Raw genomic sequence first — 23810 nt, forward strand, 5'->3', positions numbered from 1 at the left:
TTATACAGAACCTAGTATGCACTAGTATTCCCTTTAGAAAATGCGAATCTAGTTCAACTGTAGCTTTTCAGCACTAATGGTCACCTGTGACTATACAGATACACTGTGGCCTAGAACGAAATCGCTCAGATGAACAGCCTGCACTAGAGGAAAGCATACCATGAAGCGTCCTTTCAGTGTAATTCCTTTGATCCATGACCAGGAGCGACTTATCCCAGACTACAAGATGATCATCACTCTAAATGCTCAGTCCTAAGAGCTCTCTTTCACAAAGAATTTTCAAAGTAACAAAATCATTATGAAATAATACCTCAGATACAATGAAACACAAATAATACAAGGACACACCTGACCTGGATAAGTCTCATATGGCTTGACCGTGACACCCATCGCCATGGCTACCTAATCCCGTTTTACTAGAAAGAAAGATCTTCTGCCAGGGTCGTCCCTGCATGTCCATATATAGACACAATTAAACTTGGGGGCATTTAGAACGACCATATATGGTCAAGGAACAAGGAAGCAGGCTCTTGTCAGATCAGTTCATTGAAATGTATTAGACTATAAAAAAAGAATGATGGGGTATATGCATGCTTTCTAAAAGAGCTGGCACCAAAAATAATAATTATAATAATACAAAAAAAAAAAAAATCAGAGCAGTCGTTGCTACCAAAAACAGGTCACCTAGCAACACACAATTAAGGAAAACCCTGCGAGCTCGCAATCTCCAGCCTGTCCATTAGCACACGAAATTACTGGCTAAACAAACAACCATCCCCCACATGCAAATGACTTTGCTTTTCATAAGAGAAGTGCTCATATTATTGCCCGCTGGGATTTTCACAGATGTTTAGGACATGAGCAATGCACTCTGACTCTATCCAACCTGAAACATCTGGAGTCAGAGATGACTGGGGCTCTGGAGAAATGGTTTCATAGTATGGAACGAAAGCCAGCTAAATCCATTAACTCAAGCGAGACGCCAGAGAAGGTGTAACAGAAGCACAGGGAGGAAAAAAAGATACAAAGGGAAAATGGAAGCCTTTGAAAGAGAAATGAAACGAGAGGAAGTGTGAGGAGATCGTGGATTAGAGTCTGCCATTAAAGATTACAATCCTATCTGACCTCTTTTCTAGAGATGGGTAGGATGGTCAACCAGTAGTCCCTCTAGACAAAAACATTCCACTGCAATACAATACATAAAGTAGCCAAACAGATTTTTCAATCCTTGCACTGGATGGCAGAAAGAACAACAGCACAAATGTGTCAATAATATATCATTTACATGGTGCAAATGTTTTGAATAAATCATTTTTAACTTAGGAGTTTCATAATGTACAGCTGTTTTTGCACTGATGTCAGACTTATTTGTTATGAATAATCTTATCTTGTGATTTGAGTCTATCAAGTTCCAAAATATTTAATACACCAGATTATCCAAAAATCATGCTTTCCACACTTATCTAACATATGAAACCTTTTTCCATCACTAATAACTATTTTGGGATACATGATGTTACCATGAAATATAATACCTCATACCATGATTTTGGTCATACTGTCCAACCCTACTGAAGCTGCTCGTTCACCAGGCACTGAGCCAGTAAGCCTTTAATAATGTTTATCACCCACTCCAGAGGCTCTCCAATCATATCCATACACTCTGATTATCCCGACTATGGTGATGTGTTGTTTAATTTCCTGCCGGGCTCTGACACTGCATCTCTATTTCGTCTCAGAATAAAACTCCCAGCACTGCTTCCCCTCCTCTTTAGAGCAGTCATTGACCATCGTTCTGAAACAGCCAATGTGGGCTTGTAACTTTTTCGCCAGCACTTAACCAACTAATACTACCTTTTCTTTTCTTGTCTTTCATATTCTTATTTATATATATATATATATATATATATATATATATATATATATATATATATATATATATATATATATATATATATATATATATATATATATATATATATATATATATATATATGAAACAACTGAAAATATGTCATATTGTAGGTTCTTCAAAGTAGCCAGCCACCTTTTACTTTGATTACTGCTTTGCACACTCTTGGCATTCTCTTGATGAGCTTCAAGAGGTAGTCACCTGAAATGGTTTTTCCTTCACAGGTGTGCCCTGTCAGGTTTAATAAGTGTGATTTCTTGCCTTATAAATGGGGTTGGGACCATCAGTTGTGTTGTGCAGAAGTCCAAAGGTGGATACACAGCTGATAGTCCTACTGAATAGACTGTTAGAATTTGTATTATGGCAAGAAAAAAGCAGCCAAGTACAGGAAAATGAGTGGCCATCATTACTTTAAGAAATGAAGGTCAGTCAGTCCGAAAAATTGGGAAAACTTTGAAAGTGTCCCCAAGTGCAGTCACAAAAACCATCAAGCGCAACAAAGAAACTGGCTCACATGCGGACCGCCCCAGGAAAGGAAGACCAAGAGTCACCTCTGCTGCGGAGGATAAGTTCATCCGAGTCACCAGCCTCAGAAATCGCAGGTTAACAGCAGCTCAGATTAGAGACCAGGTCAATGGCACACGGAGTTCTAGCAGCAGACACATCTCTAGAACAACTGTTAAGAGGAGACTGTGTGAATCAGGCCTTCATGGTAGAATATCTGCTAGGAAACCACTGCTAAAGAAAGGCAACAAGCAGAAGAGACTTGTTTGGGCTAAAGAACACAAGGAATGGACATTAGACCAGTGGAAATCTGTGCTTTGGTCTGATGAGTCCAAATTTGAGATATTTGGTTCCAACCACTGTGTCTTTGTGCGACGCAGAAAAGGTGAACGGATGGACTCTACATGCCTGGTTCCCACCGTGAAGCATGGAGGAGGAGGTGTGATGGTGTGGGGGTGCTTTACTGGTGACACTGTTGGGGATTTATTCAAAATTGAAGGCATACTGAACCAGCATGGCTACCACAGCATCTTGCAGCGGCATGCTATTCCATCCGGTTTGCGTTTAGTTGGACCATCATTTATTTTTCAACAGGACAATGACCCCAAACACACCTCCAGGCTGTGTAAGGGCTATTTGACCAAGGAGGAGAGTGATGGGGTGCTGCGCCAGATGACCTGGCCTCCACAGTCACCGGACCTGAACCCAATCGAGATGGTTTGGGGTGAGCTGGACCGCGGAGTGAAGGCAAAAGGGCCAACAAGTGCTAAGCATCTCTCGGGGAACTCCTTCAAGACTGTTGGAAGACCATTACAGGTGACTATCTCTTGAAGCTCATCAAGAGAATGCCAAGAGTGTGCAAAGCAGTAATCAAAGCAAAAGGTGGCTACTTTGAAGAACCTAGAATATGACATATTTTCAGTTGTTTCACACTTTTTTGTTATGTATATAATTCCATATATAATTCCACATATGTTAATTCATAGTTTTGATATATATATATATATACATATATAAACAACAACCTGGCTATGTGTTCTGTACTAGACTAACTGAGACTTGTCATGGCACTTGTATACTGTTGTTGTTCTCTTGTTGATCTGATTGCTTCTATTGTTCTCATTTGTAAGTCGCTTTGGATAAAGTGTCTGCTAAACGATAAAATGTAAATGTAATGTAAATGTAACTGTCTCTTACACCAGCTGCACCAGGTGGGATTCAAGAATAGAGAACACTAGGATGATACTTTAACCCTTTACAATTTTTAGCATGATCTGCAAAACATCAGTCCTGCAACAACATTTGAATGAATACCACAAAAATATAGTTACAATCTACACCAAAATCAAATGAAAAATATCAACATTTTGCATAAAAGAAACAAAGCCTATTTAAAATTATTTGACATTATTTTCATGCTAGTTTTGCAAATTTGCCACAGAGTTGATTCTTATTAAATTGGTGTTTGATTAAATTACAATGTTTTTTTTTAGATCAGCATAAAAGCAGCTTGAAAAATACTATTAATATATATACACACACAATTCACAAACAAAATAACTTTTTTACATTAAAATAATGAAAAGACCGCTTTTTTCATTATAATAATGAAAAAAGATTTCTCAAATGACACTGTCAACTGTAAATAGAAAAACTACATGCTCAGTTATTGCTCACAATCGAAATTTCCCATTGAAGCATTGTGCTTGACAAAAAAACTAAACTGTCATTCTCTCTCTGTGCTAGTCCAGTCCATCAATTCTGATGATGCCTGTGTATGCCTCGAAGTGACAGTTCACATCAAACATGTATCAAAGGGCTCTACCGCTAACTGACAGGCTACACTTCACTCACAGTATCTTAGTCAAACAGATCAGCTGCGACAGGCAGATAGGGACAGAGGTTTAAACTACCAAAGACAAACCATGAAAAAAAAGTCAGCAAGTCCATTTAGATATGCCTACTACAGAACATACATAAAAGCAATGTAATACAGAATACCAAGCCAAAATAAAACACAATCACTGACACTCTGAAGCTGATAATGACTAATACTCCAGAAATGTGACTGACTAATAACCCAACAGGCCACTGAACCACAAGGCAACAAAATGAAAACATGCTAGCACACTCTAGCACAATTCACCATACTTTTAATTGAGCTTGTGCTAGACTACAGAAATTCAATATTTAATGGTATGTAATTTTGCAATGAGAAGGTATAAAAAGATGAAGCATGACACACTAAATTTGTTAAATTTTTTCTAAGCCTGTATGCAAAAATAAAAAATCTTGAACACATCTAGAAACATCATTACTAACTCAAATCATTAGTATTTCAACAACAAAACACCATTGTTTTTTCTTCAAAGAAGGATTCTCTGTGTAGCATTTCTGAAAAGTGAAGTTCAAAGGGAAAAAATAAATATAACAATCAATTAGCCTACAATCATATGATTCACACACTCTCACTCAGACACAGACAGTTAGGAGCTGAAGCACTGGAGGGGGTGATTGAGAGGAAGAAAGGAGAACACAAAGAAGGTAATGGAAGAGGGCTTTGATTTACTTGTGTCTGGCGATGCCATAGTGGACACAATGACCGGAGGTCCAGTACGCCGGCTGAGCTTCTGATTAGCCAGACTCACATTTTGGCCTGGGACAGCACCACCAATCGGTACTAGGACTCCGTCTGAGGATGCTCCAGCCTTGCGCATTACTTGTGGGCTTACATGGGGACTAGGCATGGGCGACATCATGGCCAAACTCCGATTCCTCTTCATCAACTCCATTGGTACAGTATAGTTGGTGGTGTATGCCTTTGGAGCCTGCTGGGGTGGCAAAGCAGACACAGTCATTGGTTGGGGAACTGCAGGCAGTGCTGGAAATGGTTGTGTCATTGAATGGATTTCTGGTGGTATTCCTTGTAGATGTGATGGAATGGCTACCTGTTGGGACACTGCAGTCATAGGTGGCATGGACAGGCCAGCATGTGGATTGTAGCCTGACAATGGGCGAGGGTGGACTGGAACCATAACACCACCATATACTCCTGCAGACCTGGCTCCAGGATACCCGCTGGTCTCAAGAAGCTGCTGGGAGGGAGCACTGCTGGGTCTGCGACTACAACCTTCACCCATCCTTGGAGATATAGTCTGCATGTGGGTAGAGGGTTGCTGCAAGTACTGGGACTCCAAGCCCGGAGTCGAGGGCGTTGGCTGGTGCATGTAAATGTCACTGCGATGGCTAAAGCTGTTGGATCTGCCACGGACTGGGGCACTGGGATGCAAGGGGGTAGCAGGAAGGATTTCAGGTGGTCGCTTGCAACAAAGCACAACACGAGACAGAACCCGAGCTTGTCCCAAGTTTGGGGCCACTGAACGCACATCATCTTCCTCCATAACAGCCAACATTGTATTGGAGTCAAAGCACTGCTGCAGCAGAGAAGTAATGGTGCTTTCCGAGACACCCTCTTTTTGCAATAATGCCAGAAATTCAGGATCCACATTTTTTTTAGGAACTACAAGAACCACTGGGGTCTGAGGAACAGTGGGAGGAGGAGCAGCAGTAAAAGGCTGAGCAGGAACATGAGGTAACGAAGCAGTAATAGTAGCCACACTTGGAGTGTTTACTGAAACAGGAGCTGTAGGGGGAGCTGGAGTATAGACAGGATTTGGGGGTGCAACCGGTTGCATATGTGGAACTTGCTGCACTAGGTGAACCTGTGGTACCTGCTGGACTTGCTGCACTGGCTGAGCTTGCTGCATGTGTTGCACTGGCTGAGCTTGCTGCATGTGTTGCACTGGCTGAGCTTGCTGCATGTGTTGCACTGGCTGAGCTTGCTGCATGTGTTGCACTGGCTGAGCTTGCTGCATGTGTTGCACTGGCTGAGCTTGCTGCATGTGTTGCACTGGCTGAGCTTGCTGCATGTGTTGCACTGGCTGAGCTTGCTGCATGTGTTGCACTGGCTGAGCTTGCTGCATTTGTTGCATTTGCTGTTGTTGTATTTGTTGCTGTGCTTGTTGTTGAGCCTGTTGTTGGGATTGCTGTTGCTGCTGTATGGTGTATGGTGAGGGGTTTTCCGGATGCATGACCATACCTCGGGAAGTTCCATCCATTCCTTGAGTAACTGGTTCAACCACCAGGCAGGTGGGAGTTGGCTGATGAGGATCAATTGACCTTCCATTAACATCACTGTAGACTGAATGGCTAGTGAGAGAGACAGGTGGCTCAGCACCATAACGTGGAGAATTTGGCTCCATTATATAACGAGCAGGAGATGGTGCTCGGCTTGGAATGCGCTGTCCATCCTGCATCATTTTGGTGCCAGGAGTAGCAGGTGGGGGTCCAGGCAGAGACGGTTCTCTGTAAATACGACCCATGTCATAAACAGTTGGAGGTGGGGGAGGAGGTATGCCAGGTGTTGCGGCAGTAGAACAAGGCCGACCTCTTGAGCTCTGTTCCCACAGTTGCCGAGGACTAGCTATCATTCCATAATGTGAAGATGACCTATTAAGAGAATGGGGTTGCTCTCCATGATAAAAACCCTCTGTTGGCCTTGGTGGCATGCCTGAGTCTTGCTGATAGTAATTGTGGCGTGCCAGGGAACCACGGTGAGCCATGGGTGGCCGATCGTAATGGCTGTTCAACTCAGGAACAGAGTTCTTTCTTACATTACGAGGGTCCGGACGATCCAAATATCCCTGATTGTAAAGACATTCCTGGTAGGAGTCTTGCTCCCGTTTCAAATCCAGGTCAGGGGGACGCACTCCAGGCGGTGGTTCATACCATCCCCCTCCCGCATCCGCTCCATACCTCAGTGAGTTGCGTCGACCAGCCATCCGTGCCTGCTGCTCGTAAACACCGTCACTGTGCTCCCAATGACCCTAATTCCCACCCAGCGTGTCCCAGCTCTGGGAGCGGCCGATCGGCAACTGTTTACTGGTGATCAACATGAGGAAGAGATGTACCTTACTCTCAGGGAAGAAAAATTAAAAAGACTTCCCTTTAAGATTCTAATTGCAGGGTGTCAAGTGGTGCGAGGAATGAGGGTTAAAATAAATAAAAAAATTAAACAGAAGTATCGCTTTTCACCTGAGGTCCAGTTGTAATTTCTGTCTCCGGTCTCTATCACAGTAGCAAGGTCTGGCTATCAAATGGCTCCACTTGCTTGGCGATCAGTGAATAATTAATCTGGGGAATACTGCTGGTGGTGATGGAAACAGGAAAGAGGACACCAAGCACTCTCACAAATTTCATTGGTAGTTGAAGCCTGCCTGACTACTCCATTCTGGCAATGCAAAGCGACAAGCATGAACAGACAGAAGGAAAGAAAAAGAGAGAAAATGGATAGACAGGAAGGAAATTTAAACAAGGGGAGGGTTGGTGTGGGGGAGGCAGGGGCTTGTGATAATCCAGTGAAGCCGAGCTGCTCCAACTCCAAACATTTTACTCGTTCAAATTGCTATGAGGGATTACAGACCAAATAAAGCCAGCTTAAATCTAGCTTCACCCTTGTGACGTCACATGCAAATGCACACAAAATGTGTCCCTGATGATAATGAATACAATGAAATCCCTTTGAACAGGAACACATGCTGCCATGGACACGCTTACCTGATGCCAATGATTGAGGTGGTCTGTGCTTCTTTCAAAAGCCTGGCCAGCTGGCATTAAGCAGGCAGTCTTTGCTGGACTCCAAGAGAGGGGCCACTGGGGCGTGTCAGTGAAACTAACAGACCTAATGCAGCAGTGCAGAATCATGTAGCACTGTCAGGAAACGTCAAATCCTGATTGAACAGTAATCCTATGACGGGCCAGCAATGCCTGCAGAGCTACACAAATGCAGAGATCCAGCATCACCAACCATCTATTGCATTATGACCCGAGCCAACACCAGTGCAGCTATATGAACCACTGCCTCCTAACACCCTACACACCACACCAACAATGAGGTCCCAAAGCTTCTGGATCACAATGCTTTAGCTTTTAAGAGGTTGGGTTAGTATTCAATGTATTACTAGTTTGTGTGTTGTTTTTGTGTGTGTGTCTGTATTTTTTTACTAGGTCTGCAGGTGCTTTAAAAAATAAAGTGAATGAATGAATCAAAAACAATTAGCTTCATAACAAAACCAATCAGACCTGATGAGAACTGCAATACCATTCTTAGTGAAAATTACATAAGGATGCTGAAATTTCTCACAAACATTAGAATCACCTAAAAATTCTTAGCTACCTCTTAAAAGAAGAGTCCAACCAAAAATGAAAATGCAGTCATGATTTACTCACTCTTATGTCGTTCCAAACCTGTTTGACTTTCTTCCATGAAACATAACGGAAGATATATATATAAAAAATGTCTCACTGGATTTTTGTCCATACAATAAAAGTCAAAGGGATTCAGTGTTGCTTTTGTGTTCTTCGAAAGAAAGAAAAGCATACATTTGGGATGACATTAGAGTGGGTGAATTATGACAGAACTATCCCTTTAAAATAACAATGGCTGTTTTTAGGCATTAATTTTACATAAACAAAGAAACCATCACTGCATGTTTTGATATTCCCCACTGAGAAAGCACAGCCATGTTATTAAGATAAGCATTATAAAACCCACAGGGGTTAAAGTCAAAATCTGGAACATCAAATAATACTACAATATCTAAAGGCTTGCGAATGTTTTTCATGAAAAACATTCCAACAATATGAATGTTAACAGCTGAATCTTGAGTTTTCGGTTTAGGAAAAGCTTTTTGTTGTGAACAGATTTTGCCCACCTGCCACTGAAACACAAATCCTTTCTGATCCCCACAAACACCAGAGAGAGAGAGAGATGGAGAGGAAGGGAGAGAAAGACTTGTGAGGATAAAATTAATAGGGCATATGCTTTGCCTATCCACTGTCATTGTGGTACATTCTGCATTTTGATACAATCTAAAGCTTTGCACAGTTTTAGAGTGACTTTCCAGCACGTCGCCTTGTTTTTATCCATTCACTTTTATAAAACACTCTTTGATGCCAGTAATACAGCAATGGCAGGAATTTCATTTTAGTGTTAAGCCTGTTGTTCAGAATCAACAACACCGGTATATGTTAGCATTTTCAGATTGCAAACGAGCCCCAATATAGTTTACTTGTCATAACCTAACTGTACTCTCTAGGCATGTCACAAAAAGCCATATTACCTACTTCCAGTAGAGTTAGCTTGTTGCTGAGTTAATGAAACACACAAACACATAACACATTATTTTAGAAGGCACTATTTTTGTTAACACTTTTCAGCAACAAATTTAAATTATTTTCATAAACAACAGTTCCCTCGCCTCATCATCGAATTATATTCCGGAAATGAATTCTCTGTTTGCTACATGTCAAGCTCCCTTAGAATTATGCTGCCTACCTTTTGGGGTGTGGCGTTGATCCCTTACTAGTTCACTAGGTTTTGGCACAGAGCAAGAGAGAGTATTTAATAAAGCCAAATTAACTCAAATCTCTCTGGAAGAGTCTTTTCTTTCTCTTTGTGGCTTTCACTTACAGACACAGTGAGGATAATATTGGGTTCTTTAATAACTGCTAGGCAATTGCCAAAAAGAAAAACAACATGGATCAGTACAGTTGCAACACAATGGAAAAATCAAGAACAGTTTAATGGCAACAGTGTCTTCAGTTATCCTTTTGCAGAACTTTAAGGAACAAAAGAGAGAAAGACTGAAACAAAGGAGAAGAGAGAGAATTTTCATAAATCCGTTGTGCCCCAGAGACTGCGATCTAATACGAAAACCCTGTGGGACATTTGGCTTCAACAAGCTTCTCGGCCTATCTGGGAATGCATGTGTAAGCAATTTCATACATGACTACTAATATGAGAGCTCTTTGAGGAAAGCAAATTCATAAAAAAAGGATATAAAGTGATTAAAAGCAGAATGTGGCGAAATGAAACATTACTTTAACTAATTTACTCTCCTTCTTGTTCAGCTGGGAGTACCTAATACTGTATATACTGCATGTTTATATATTTAAATTGCTCATAAACTTACAATTTATCAAAATGTTCTCATTGTTACAAGAAAAACTTGCACTGAATGAAAAGAAATGCTCGGTGTACAAAATGATTTAAGTTCTACTATGGTATGGCATGATTTCAATCTAGTCTAAAACATCATTATTTTATTATTTAAAACTATTATAGTATTAATAATAATAATAATAATAATAATAATAATAATAATAATAATAATAATAAAACTTTAACATTTTCCCTTAATATGAATATTTTCTTATATTTTGGCTTTACCAAAAACATGTTTTATTAATTTTTCTTAAATGGCCATTAGCTGGTCTGAACCGGATCTAGAGGGTTGAAAAGCTGGACAAGCAGCCAGTTGGTCTAAGTTTGACCTGATAGTGCATCTTGGGTCTGGTAGATCTCGCTTTATAGAAACACACTAGCTACTATGTTCCAGAAAACCAACAAGGGTATTAAGTATTTACTTGTCACATACTATGATAATCTGAATACCCTGATCTATTATTATGCAAATACAATCAACATACTGTTAGGAGCCTTGTCTCTTTTCTTCTCGGAAGCACAGCAACCTTGGTTCATGCACAGTTATAGAGCTTCAACATTTCATTCAGAAAAAACAGAGCAGTCCAATTTATAACCACTTAAGTTCTACTATTGAACAGCTAGTAGGAGAGCTCTCAGATTATACACCTTTTGGACAAGTTTTTTTTATGCAGCCTCTGCAAAGCGATGCAACTGACAGCTCTATATTCAGACATCTCACTGTAACACATTCACAACTTCACTTCCTCATTTCTCTCCTGTTTCTTCTTTTCTGCTGGTTTCTCCTCTGCCAGCAGAATTCCCCTGAGGAGTCCCACCGCAGTCCTGTAATAAGGCTCTTTTTTTTTTAAATGAAATAGGGAGATTTGACATTTCTTCATTATAGGAGGTATTCTGAAGAACTTGACTTTTCCAACTCTGGGAAAACAAGTCAGGCGTTTAACGAGCCAGCGGCTGCAGATGTGATGACTGCAGGCTTTAGGGAATATGACTCCGACTCAAGTTTCTGACACCCCAATCTTTAAGACATGAACTAGATCTTTGTAACTTCACCTAGCGGTTAATATGTCACACACTTGCACTACTTGGAAGCACTACTTATCTTCAGTGACAGGGGACACCACAGCACAACAGCTGAAAATCCCTCAGTGAATGCTTCCTAGAGTGACTTACTGATCTTCCAAAGAAAAAAAGAAAAACTACCCGATGACTGGGATTTTATGAACATTGTCATTTAAACATCTCTTTTGAGACACTTCTAGTCTTTACAAGCAAGAAGCTGTGGTCTAATTTGTGTGTTTTTAATTGCTTGATGGTTTAACGTGGGAAAATGAAGAAATAAAAGACTAATAAATATCAGAATTGTTATTTTATAGTTGTAATTAAATTAAATAAGAATCATTACTAATATTTCACTGTAAAATAAGAGTATAAGAATTTTTTATAGTGAAATATTACAATAGTGATAAACCTTATTTTAATACAATAAAAAATATATAATAAAAATGATTAATATTTATACATAAAAATACAATATTTTTATCAGTAAAATAAATGAATAGATAAATATATAAATAAATAGCAATCATAATAGCTGTATTTGCTATTGCAAGCATGCATGACACTTAACTCACATAGCATTAAAGAAATATTGCGAGGTCAATTCAAGTTTAAGTTCAGTCAAAAGCATTGGAGGCTTAATGTTGATTGCAACAGAAAATTCCTCAGCTTCTTTGAAAAAAAGCCAATGCAATACACAACAAGACAACATTTTTTTAAATGCACAGCTATTTGCAAACTCATTTTACTTCCACAATCTGACATATTTCCAAGTGCAACAGTTATAATTCAATAAGGAAAAAATGTGGGACGAGTCAAATCAAATATCAAAAAGGACCAGTCCATACCAGAATGGAGACAGATTGATTACATGTTTATTAAAACGGTGTCTCACTAGCTATTTGAATGTTGGTTAACGTTATCCAATGACGTCAACAGCAAAGAAAATGTATTCAGAAGAAGAGCATGTTTTGATTAAAGATTACAAAGGCTAACCATTTTGCTTTGGAATAATTAATCAGCAACAAGAGGACCTTAAATCTTGCATGTCTTGGTGACTAAGTCATCAGACTTACTATACCATACACAGACACCTAGTAAAAATGACCATAACATAAAACAAATGAACATCTAAAGCTGTAAAGCAACATTTCAGCGGTCGGTAGAGCCCATTTCACATCTGAAAACTACACCCCGTCATGACTCCCTGGCCCTTCCTCTTTGTACACAGTGTCGTTTAAAACATCCCCAGAGGCACATTTCCCCTCCTCGGTTTCCTAACCGTGGGCCTAATTGATCTGTGAGGAAGAAAACGCAAGGCTGCCAGATCAACCGCATTCAGGAGTCCCAGCGAGGGGGTCCGGGAGCCAAATGCAAAGTTTTATTCGCTTATAATATCAGACAGCAGAGACGCCAAACCATGGTTTTTCCGTGGAATGGATGGAAAACTTTCCCAGCGTCCGGGGATTACAGATTGATTGCACGTATGTGTGCATCCATGTATATGTCATGTGAGGTTTAAACAGTAATTTAAGTTCCTGCTCCATTAGAGGAACATTGCATCATCATGACTGATGTCAACTTAGATGAATGTCATTCAGCATGTGTTTCCGAGTAAATGTGCTTTAGTTTCACTAGTTACTCCTTTGGTTTTTTAATCTGCCTCTGATGACTCTCAAATGGGACCAAAAAGAACATTTTGGGAAGCTGGAAAAACTTTCTCAGGAAACCCGAGATGACATCATTTATCACACATGCCCACACGCAAACTCATATATATTCCAGATTTTGACCAACAATTAAAGTCCTTCAAGTTGTGTAGCACTTAGAAACACACTATGAAAAAAGTACAAACCAGCTTTCTTGGAGTACCATGTAAAACCATGGTATAAAGACAGTGCCGTTCAAAAAGTTTGAGGATTTAAAAAAAGAAATTATTACTTCAAACAAAAACCTAAATCAAAAACAAAAAATACAAAAATCCCAGTTAAGACAAACATGTATAATAAAAAAATATATTTCAAATAAACGCTGTTCTTTTGCACTTTCTATTCATGTTTCTTAAGCAGCAAATCAGAATATTAGAATGATTTCTGAAGGATCATGTGACACTGAAGACTGAAGTAATGATGCTGAAAATTCACCACTGCATCACAGAAATAAATTTGATTTTAAAATATATTCAAATAGAAAACAGTTATTTCACAATATCACTATTTTTGCTGTATTTTTGATCAAGTAAATCCAGTCTTGGTGAGCAGACCCCACACTTATGCAATGTAGTGCATATTAAAAAACTCTTTCTTGATATATTGGACATATAGTTTAAAACAGCATTTATATGGATGATTATGCATTACCATCACTGCACCACGGTACGGGCAAAGTACTTAAGGGGCATTGTGTGATTTCTTACCCTCGCAGATTCTGTCAAGTCTTTGTCGTTTGACCTTGTGCTTGTCAATCAAAGCCATGGCAGCTCTGTTCTCCTCGTCTGCTGTTCACTGAGCTTACAGCTTACTGAGCAACAGGAAACTACAGCCCCCAGAATCCTCCAGTGGGCATAACGCCACCTTACACCTGCACAGAAAAACACAGTCCAGATGAAACCAGAGGACAACTGACAAAATGACATGATTTTAGCCACTAGAGGGAGCCATCATGATACTATTCAAATAAGAATGAGCTTCAAGCATTCATTTGGCTGGAGAAACTACAGGATAAATCAGTTTTACTAGTTTTAAAAGACAACAAACTGCATTAGTAATAAATTTAACTTACATGTTAATACTCATAAAACGTTAGGACTATGATGTTATTAACGGAGTTCGCGAAACCATGCTCATATTTATGGACAGAGACTTAATGTACACTTCTATTTAAAGTCTGGGGTTGGCAAGACTTGTTCTCTTATGATCACCAAAGATGCATTTATTTGATCAAAATAATGTACAAATAATAATATTGTGAAATATTGTTACAATTTTAAACAAACTTTTCTATTTGAATATATTTTTGAAATCAAATTTATTCCTGTGATTCAAAGCTGTATTTTCAGCATCATTACTCCAGTCTTCAGTGTCACATGATCTTCAGAAATCCTTCTTATAATTTACTGATCAAGAAACATTTCTTAAAGAAACTGGTATATATATGGTTTATGTGTGTGCTGCTTAATATTTTTGTGGAAACTGTTATACATTTTCTTTCAGGATTTTTGAGGAGTTGAAAGTTCAAAAGAACAGAATTTATTTGAAATAGAAATCTTTTATAACATTATAAATCGCTTTACTGTCACGTTTGATAAATTTAATGCACCATAGCTAAATAAAAAAGTACAAATGTATTTAAAAAAGATAAAAATCTTAAGAACCACAAACTTTTGATAGGTATTATATTTAAGACATGAATGATGACTTTTGACTTGTGAGTTTTTTTTTATAAGCAATCACCCATGATACCTTAGCAACACTCACAGAATGCCTTGGCAAGCAATCACAATTAATGCCCCAAGATTTGCAAGATTTGCAAACACTAAAAAATATACTGGCATAAAAATATTGATTATATGACCGTGGATACATCAGCAGAATAGTTAACATGAGAAATACATGTAATTTTAAGTTTTCGTTAGATGAATCATGCCCAAAAAAGGGTCAATTTTCATGCTGTATTTCATTCGGACTAGACTTTCGTTGTCTGGAGTCTGTAACTTCAAACTGATAAGATTTTATTGTGTTTTGCTGACCCTTTGAGGGTGTTTTTAAATCAGAAGATGTCTGCAGAGAGCTGTCAGTCTCCCTCAATCAGAGCGGCAGCAGGCTCTGAGCTGAGAAAGAGTGCCCTCTCACTCATCCTGAAACTGATCAGAGCGCGCACACACACACACACACCGCCATTCTACAAAAACATGAGTCAATTTCAACCATCCTCCTGAAGGATAAATTTCGACCCTCCTGACAGGAAAGGACCATGAGAGAAATGCATGATGGATCTTTTTATAAAGGGTCTTTCATAACAGATCATTTTCGATTAAAAAAAGGCATCCTGCATTTCTCAGTCCTCATCCTTATGAGCACTTCCTCCCATTCCATCTTTTCCCCATCTCTCTTTCAATGACCACATTAAATGTACAAGCAATTTCTGTGGCATTCTTTGCATTACCTTGACCTTGTCCTTGGTTGTCAAAGATTTTTCTGCACAAACAAAACCTCAACACATTCTCACACACACACACACACACACACACACACACACACACACACACACACACACACACACACACACACAGTTTACTATCCTTGTGAGACTCTCCATAGGTGTAATGTTCTTTCTACTGTACAAACTGTATATTATAATACACACTAACCTATACCGACCCTACACCTAACCGCACAGAAAACGTTCTGTATTTTTACATTCTCAAAAAAAACAAAAAAAAACAAAATTATTCTATATGATTTATAAGCTTGTTTCCACATGGGGACCTCAACTTAGGTCCCCAAAGTGACACGAGTCCCCATGAGTCAGTGTGTATTCAGTTTTAAGTCCCCGCCGGGATAGAAAAACCTGTACACACACACTCTCTGTTTTCCAAAGCACTGTGGGTCACAGGGTCAGCAAAGACTTTCCATCTGAATGCTGGGTAAGGCCTGTAAGGCAGCAACAATAGCCTGAGCATGAATATGCACACATTGGCGTTTGAGTCACAGGAGGAGGTGAAAGCGAGACTTCTCTCCTCTCTCCAGCTCTTTAACAGCTTATTAGAGTCCAACAGCTTAACACACACACGGTTTAATATGCCACTCTGTCACAAAAAACATTACAGATCTAGAGAACAGAGACTCGGACGATGAACTCACTCCACCTAAAACACTGTCAAAATACTGACTGCTGATGGCAAAAGAAGACTAAAACTACTTCTGTGTCTCATGAGGCATCTGGAGAGGAAATGAAGCGGTTACTAGACTTTATACTTACCACTCATATTTAAAGGGATAGTTCACCCAAAAATGAAAATCCTGTCATCATTTGATCACCCTCGAGTTCCAAACCTTTAGGATTAAACCTGTATGAACAACAACAACAACAACAACAACAACAAAAAGACATTTGGTAACCAAACAGTTGCTGTTTTTTTTTTCATACTATGAATGTCAATGGCTACCAGAAACTGTTTGGTTACCAAAATTCTTCAGGATATCTTTTCACATTCAACAAAAGAAAGAAATGTATATACTTTTGGAAAAACATGAGGTTAAGTCCCTTTAAGGAAATCTGAGTGGTGCTATGATGCTAAGGTGGCCTTCAGGTCATTGTTAGGTGGTTGCTAGGGTGTTCTTCTTGTTGCTAGGTGGTTGTTTAACTGGGTTAAAAAGCCCAAATCATTATTTTGGCATTCTAATGTCCCAAAACTTAAAATATTTTCCTAAATGTCCTATTTCAATGGAGATGATGTAATTTATTTACATGGTATTCTTTTGAAATACTATATGCACTACTTTCAAAAGTCTGGGGTCAGAAAGAGTTTTCAAATGCTTATAACTTTGGGTGTGGTCGACTTATTTTCACGAGACTCATCTAATTAGACTCCTGAAACCTTACCGAGTCCTACGATACCAAACATGCTAGGTTTTGCCTTACGGTTTGTGTAGTGTTGTGATTTAGCTCTTAAAAACCATTTGGCTATATCTTCCAAACGCTATTCCGATCGAGACGAAACCACCGTCAGAAGTTCAAAAACATAGGTCGATAGCTATATGCCAATGCCCATATGCGAAAATACTGATAGTAAGGGGTTGTACAATTCAAACAAAGTCATGTGTCAGTCATTTTTTATGTTTTTTTTCATATAAATGTCTGTCTATAACTCTAAAGTGAATTGAGATATTTTCACCAAAATTGACACACATATGTATGGGCTCACTCTAAGGACACATAAAAAAAATGGTGGGACTGAGCCTCTTGGTGGCGCTATAATAGAACAAAACATGAAATTCCCATTGACTTCAATACAGTTTTGTGAAATAAAATGCTATACTAAACAAATGCATTGGTGTAATATTATGAAACTCAGAATGTGCCAACAACACCATCCCCTGAAGGTACTCAAAATAATTCGAAACAGCACCACCTAGTGGTCAACAGTTATAACAAAATTTGCAAAAAGGCTAATAACTTTTGAATAAATCTGGCTATTGAAATGCCGCTGGTCTTAATAGATTCCTTGGGTCAAGCAGAAAACATAGATACCAAGTTTTCCTTATTTGGCCGAACTTCCTGTCCGCCATCTTGATTTTCAGTCAAAACCTACTTTTTCGAACTCCTCCTAGACCGTTTGTCCGATTTTCACCAAAATTGAATCGTATCATCTTCAGACTGAGCCACCTAAAAGTTATGGCTTTCGTGTCGATATTTGAAACTGTTCTCATTTAGCGCATCAATGAATTTGCTGGAAGGATGCCAAAATGCATTTGAGGCTGTATCTCAACAAAGCTTTGACATTTTAGCACCAAACATTGTATGTGTAATTGTCACCTCACACTGACCATGCCACATTAATTTTGTAACAACGCCACCTATTGTTCAAGAGTAATAATACAATCATTAACTATTAATAATTACTCTTATAAAAATGCTAATAACTTTTAATTGCATCAGGCTATTGTCGTTGATCAGATTTTCACAAAAATTGAATCAGATGATCTTCAAATTGTGGTTACAAAATGTTATGGATTTTGAAACGATCCACAAAACCGTTTTCGCATATCACCGCAACGAATTTGAGGCATGATGCAAAAATGACACTTCAGCCTGTATCTCTGAAATGCATTGGCATATTGACCTCAAACTTTGTGTGTGCCATTGTCATCTATCACAGAACACGGCAAAATAATTTGATAACAGCTCCACCTGTTGGTAAAAAGTGATAAGCCATTTAATCATATTACTAGTGGTTATATTTATGATTTTTCAGTCATTTCAATTACAATCATCTTAATATTGCTGTAATTGGTAATTTTAGCATTTGGTGTTGCTCCATGCCGTGCTTATCTCCTAAATTTGCCGGTGGAGTGCTTGGCCCCGTAATTGCTGCTTGCAATTGCAGCTTGCAGCTATATTTATTTATTTTTTTAATACTTTTATTCACCAAGTATGCATTAAATTAAAAATGACAGTAAATACATTTACAATGTTACAAAAGACTTTTATTTTTAAATAAATGCTGTTCTTTGAACCTTCTATTTATCAAAGAATTCTGGAAAAACAAATCCAAAAATGTTAAGTACCACACAATATTTTCAAAATTGATGATAATAATAAAAAATGTTTTTTGAGCAGCAAATCAGCATATTAGAATGATTTCTGAAGGATCGTGACTCTGAAGACTGGAGTAATGATGCTGAAAATACAGCTTTGCATCACAGGAATAAAATACATTTAAAAATATATTAACATAGAAAAGTGTAATAATATTCATAATATTACCATATTTACCATATTTACTGTATTTTGTATCAAAGATATCAAAATATTACGGACCCACATTTAGTACCATATATCAAAGTATCATGGTATTACATTTTGACATCATCATCACTGTTAATCAATAATTGTAATGCCATTTCATATCATCACAACCAAAGACAAAATAAACTATGTGACTGTTCTGCTAACTAGACAACACACAAACACAATATTATTTCCATACAGAAAGAGACAAATGCTCTAATAATTAACCAAGGCAACCATCACTTCCTGTGACCTGTACTGTTATATGGTTAAGGTCAGAGGGAGGAATGACACAAACCTGCCAAAAAAACACTGAGCCAAAACTTTGAAAGAAGATTCAACCCCAATAAAAGAAAGCTTGGACGATTAGACGATTAGATGAATATTAGCAGAAATACTGTTTTATGTAATTCTATTTAATTTACCAACAATACTGATCTAAAGAGCTGCACAGATCATAATAAGAGGGTATAGTTTGAGATGTACTGTAAATCTTGTGGCAGTTCGTGCAGCAGCACTAGAAGTGAGAAAACACCTTTCAGAGGCATAAAGACATCAGCTGTATCCACTTTAGAGACTCGTGTTTCTAAAAGCACTCCTTCACACAAAATAAATGACATCTGCTCCATTCACAAACCTGCTGCTTTGATTCAGCCGCACCTGTATGTGTATGTGTGTGTGTGTGTGTGTGTGTGTTATGACAGCCGCAGCACTCTCTGTGATTGATGTTTGCGTGTTTCGTTCCTCATGTTTATCCTGTACAATAGACACATTTACACTGACCTCACTTAATCTTAATATTCACTGAGAGTTATGCAAAACCGAGCTGTTATGCGAATGATTTCATTAAACGCTGCTTTGATACTCCACTCTCTCAGCGTCAAACTCTTTCACTCACTTCTCAATCACATGAAAATTGTGATGCCCAGCTCATATTTCAGCATCATAAACAAACAAATAACAGTAGACCTATGAAAACAAATAAGACGGAAAATAAATATAAATCAATACATTTGCATAATAGTTCACAATTCCCTAATGGTCCTAAAATATGCAATTTCCCCTATAGGATTCTGTGATGAAATATGAGCTGGTCTTTACTTTACCAGATTAATGCATTTATTCTTTTATCACTTGAACTAAAAATCCTGACCAAAACGGTTTGTGAATTTCAGACTCCTCTGCGATCGCTCTCGAGATGTTTTGGTCTTTAATAGCTCTGGAGCATTTTGTCGAGGTGGCATTTTAAATATGCAGATCATTTCCTGCATATTTCTTTGTGGCATTGAATAAGTTCAAGCAATCACAACTGTTTTTTTCCAGAGACCTTTAGAAATGCCAGCGCTCATCAAACCAGCTTCCTGTAACGCACACACAGAAAAGAGATGGGTTTTTAAATCAACTTCAGTAAAGTGTGTGTGAAACACACTAGAAGGTTATCTGAGGAGATGCTGAAAGAGTTAAGAGGAACAGAGAGAACGCTCACAATGTGTCACTGTTAAAGTGTGATAAAAGATAAAGCATCATGTGTGCCGTTTTAAACTGTTTTGCAGACCCCAGAGTTTTGAAACCATTTATGAACGCTTGACCTATACTGGCTAGTTCATAATCATATCACCTAACAAATCACTTTCTGTTTGAGTCATATATCTCACTTTCTATCTCTTTAATATCTCTACAGTTTCCTCTAAATTAAATGGTTTTCTCCTTAGAAATAGACCCTAGTCTCTTTCAGACTAGTGCTTTCTCAAACTGTGCTCATATCACGGAGATTCCAAAGCCAGAGATCTCAATATGAACTCAAATATTTCTCATCTAATTCTTCCAGCAAACGATCTGAGCTATGTTTATATATGTTAAATGTAGGCTACTTCAAAATATACAAAAATGTATTTTAAAAACATATGACAATTAATAAACAATTAACCCTTAACACCTGTATGACAAATGATAGGTGTGTTGGACATAAGCTAATATCAAAAATCAAAAATGTCAAAGTCAAAAAAGAAAAAAAATGAGAGAGAGAGAGAGAGAGAGAGAGAGAGAGAGAGAAAAAGGTGGAGGTGGTCTGGTGAAGGTCATGGGATCAAGATGTTGCTGAATATATTTTTAATCTTTTTGCAAGCTGGGATAGTGTAGAGGATTTTTATTCATTTTATTTATTTTTGTTTATATGTTAAAATATTTGCAGGTATAATTTTACATAAAATACAAACAGTTTTAAGTTGATAAATAGTTTCAGTTACTTATATTTAATACTATATTTGTATATAATTTTCATATAATGACAGTGTAATTTTTTTTTTAACACTTGCATTTACCCAACAGAATGTATTATAAGATATTGTCAGCAAATTTCTTCAAAGTACATAAGCACAAGGATTAAGCCAAATATATTTTTTTTAGGCTGTGCTGATTCCAAAAAGTATTTCTCATATATTTGACCTATATATTGCTGTATAAGCTCAGACGTGTCTCCATAGAGTTTCAGAGATGCCAACAATGTCTCAAACTGTATTCAGGTATGCCAAGATGGCAAAGTCTGCATTTAAAAATCAGAGATCTCAATATGCACTGAAAGGAGAGAAGCGTTCAAGAAAACTGAGCCATTATTTCTGCATTTATGTAGCATTTAAATGAAACATAATTGAAAGCTCACTAAAGTCTTTTGAGCAACAAAAGAGCAACATCAACAAAATGTTCCCATGTGCTCTCTCTCGGGGACAGAAACATCCTTGTGCACCATCAGTAACACTTGATCTTACTCCCACACATCTGTATCTTCAAATGCATTTTCATTTTTCATTCTCAGTCATATCGCTCATTTTCTTCCTCTCGGTGTAGGACAGAAACCTCCATATATACGTCACAAACACACCACAATACATCGCAACATGCAAACAGCATTCATAATATGACTCCACAAATGGCATGTGAATAGCTCGGTGATGGCTGTATTGATCTGTGATAGTCACAGCTATAATGAGCTAAGCACTTTGCCCCGAGCCCTTGCCTCGCTGACCCCTTCATAACATGCTGAACTCGATGACCCTTCTTTGACTCTCACTCTTGGAGGCCAACTTTAATAACCTGCTCACATCACCTCCTACAGCGCAACGTGATTTCAGCTCAGGGGTTGATACTGAACATTCATCCGCAATTTCAGACACTTTGGACATTTTCCTCTCATCTGAACACTGACTTAAAGGACATCTGCTCTAGCCTGAAAGGGCATGGGGTTATCATGCCCTTACCTGTCAGAGATGCTCCCAAAAAAGGGTGAAAGATCCATGAGAACAATCTAGCTGTACATTCATATCAGTCTGACAATATCAATATTGGAAACAGAAATAAGTATTGTTGATTTTTTTTTTCTTTTCAAGTTAAGCCATATTTATAAGTATCATCCGCATCATAGAAGCAGAGCTTAAGTCTTTCATATTTAAACTGTGTGCTTTTATCAAATTTGAAAAACTTGAAAACTGATACACATTACCATACTTTCACCAGTTGATTAATACATCACATTAATACATTATGATCACTGTTTTTAATAAAATGTCTGAAATGGTATGTTTAAATATGAAAATCAAGCATAATGTAATTCAATATGCACTCATTTGCATATTTTTACACTGGATAAAGCCAGGATTTACAATTCTTGTTTTATTTTGAAGACACATATTGTTCTTGTTATCAATCTCCTGATATAATTAACAGTGCAATCATATAAATACTTACATTTGTAAAAAATAATTAAATAAATAAAAACTGGTTGTTTACCTTTCACTTAAATAAAGACATGTTATGGAAGCTAAATAAGTCAAAATTGACCAGTGAATGGAAATATGGTTTTCTTTGTAGTGTATTGCTTTAAAAGTTGTACTACTTTTAACTTGAGCAGCAAGTTTTTAGCATCATGTGAAAAACGCTGCAAAAGATGTGTGATGCAAGTGCAAAAGTCAACAATAGAAACACATCTGTCAAGTGCTTCTTTACACACACATACACACACAAACAATTGATAGACCATTTCTGTATTTAAAAACGCGAGCAGTGGGATAAAAATATCATCTTTGCATGCAATTTGTATTTTTTTCTCCTTTTAACTTGACCCAGTGTTATAAAAGCTCTATGGTCATGTGAAGAGATGCTTTAAAAGACATGAGATGAGAGCATAATGGTCAAATTCATCTGGTGCATGTTTATATATAAAAAAAGGGCGGGAGACAGAATTGTGTTCAGGGCCATTCACACAAAGCAGTTTTGCTTTTGAAAAATTAAATAATAAAGAGAGAAAGTGCAATAATAAAATAGAGAAAGTGTAAGGTCTAGTGATAAAAAAACAAAAAAACAATAGAAATGTTGCACAATGCGTTTTGTGCAGGCAGCACCTAAGTATTTATAAATATAATGCATATTAAAACTCTGAATCATCCAGAACCAAGATTATGAACTTTGAAAATTCATATGAAAATGAACTTTCCAAACTCGATTACAGCATTATCTTTTTTCTAGTAAAGTCTGGAGCTTTAATTTATTTTCAGTGTACACACATCTAATACTGATCAAAAATCTGAGCACATGCATCGAAAAACTAATGAAGATTTAGGAAGTATATGTGTTTTTTACATCGAATTTTTTTTAAACACTATGGAGCTTTCAGATCCGTTATCATCATTACATGTTTATCAGTATTGGCCAAAATATATATGGGTTTAACACAAAAATAAATTTTAATTAATGTCACCTAGTGCA

General features: G+C 37.8%; 1 protein-coding gene across 2 annotated transcripts in view; it reads right to left on the minus strand.

Annotated features, from left to right (window-relative positions):
* The window catches only part of LOC132111328 (C-terminal-binding protein 2-like), a 43830-nt gene that overhangs the window by 16234 nt on the left and 3786 nt on the right, over window positions 1–23810 (minus strand). Inside the window, exon 2 of one of the 2 annotated variants that reach the window (XM_059518530.1) lies at window positions 13957–14120. In XM_059518530.1, coding sequence (XP_059374513.1) covers window positions 13957–14014 — 58 coding nt within the window. In that variant the 5' untranslated portion in view covers window positions 14015–14120. Of the gene's footprint in view, window positions 1–4985; window positions 7849–13956; window positions 14121–23810 lie in introns of those variants that run through there. The other variant, XM_059518529.1, reaches the window with a different exon arrangement.

This window comes from Carassius carassius, chromosome 31 (genome assembly GCF_963082965.1).
Source record: "Carassius carassius chromosome 31, fCarCar2.1, whole genome shotgun sequence".
In the NCBI taxonomy this organism is placed as follows: domain Eukaryota; kingdom Metazoa; phylum Chordata; class Actinopteri; order Cypriniformes; family Cyprinidae; genus Carassius; species Carassius carassius.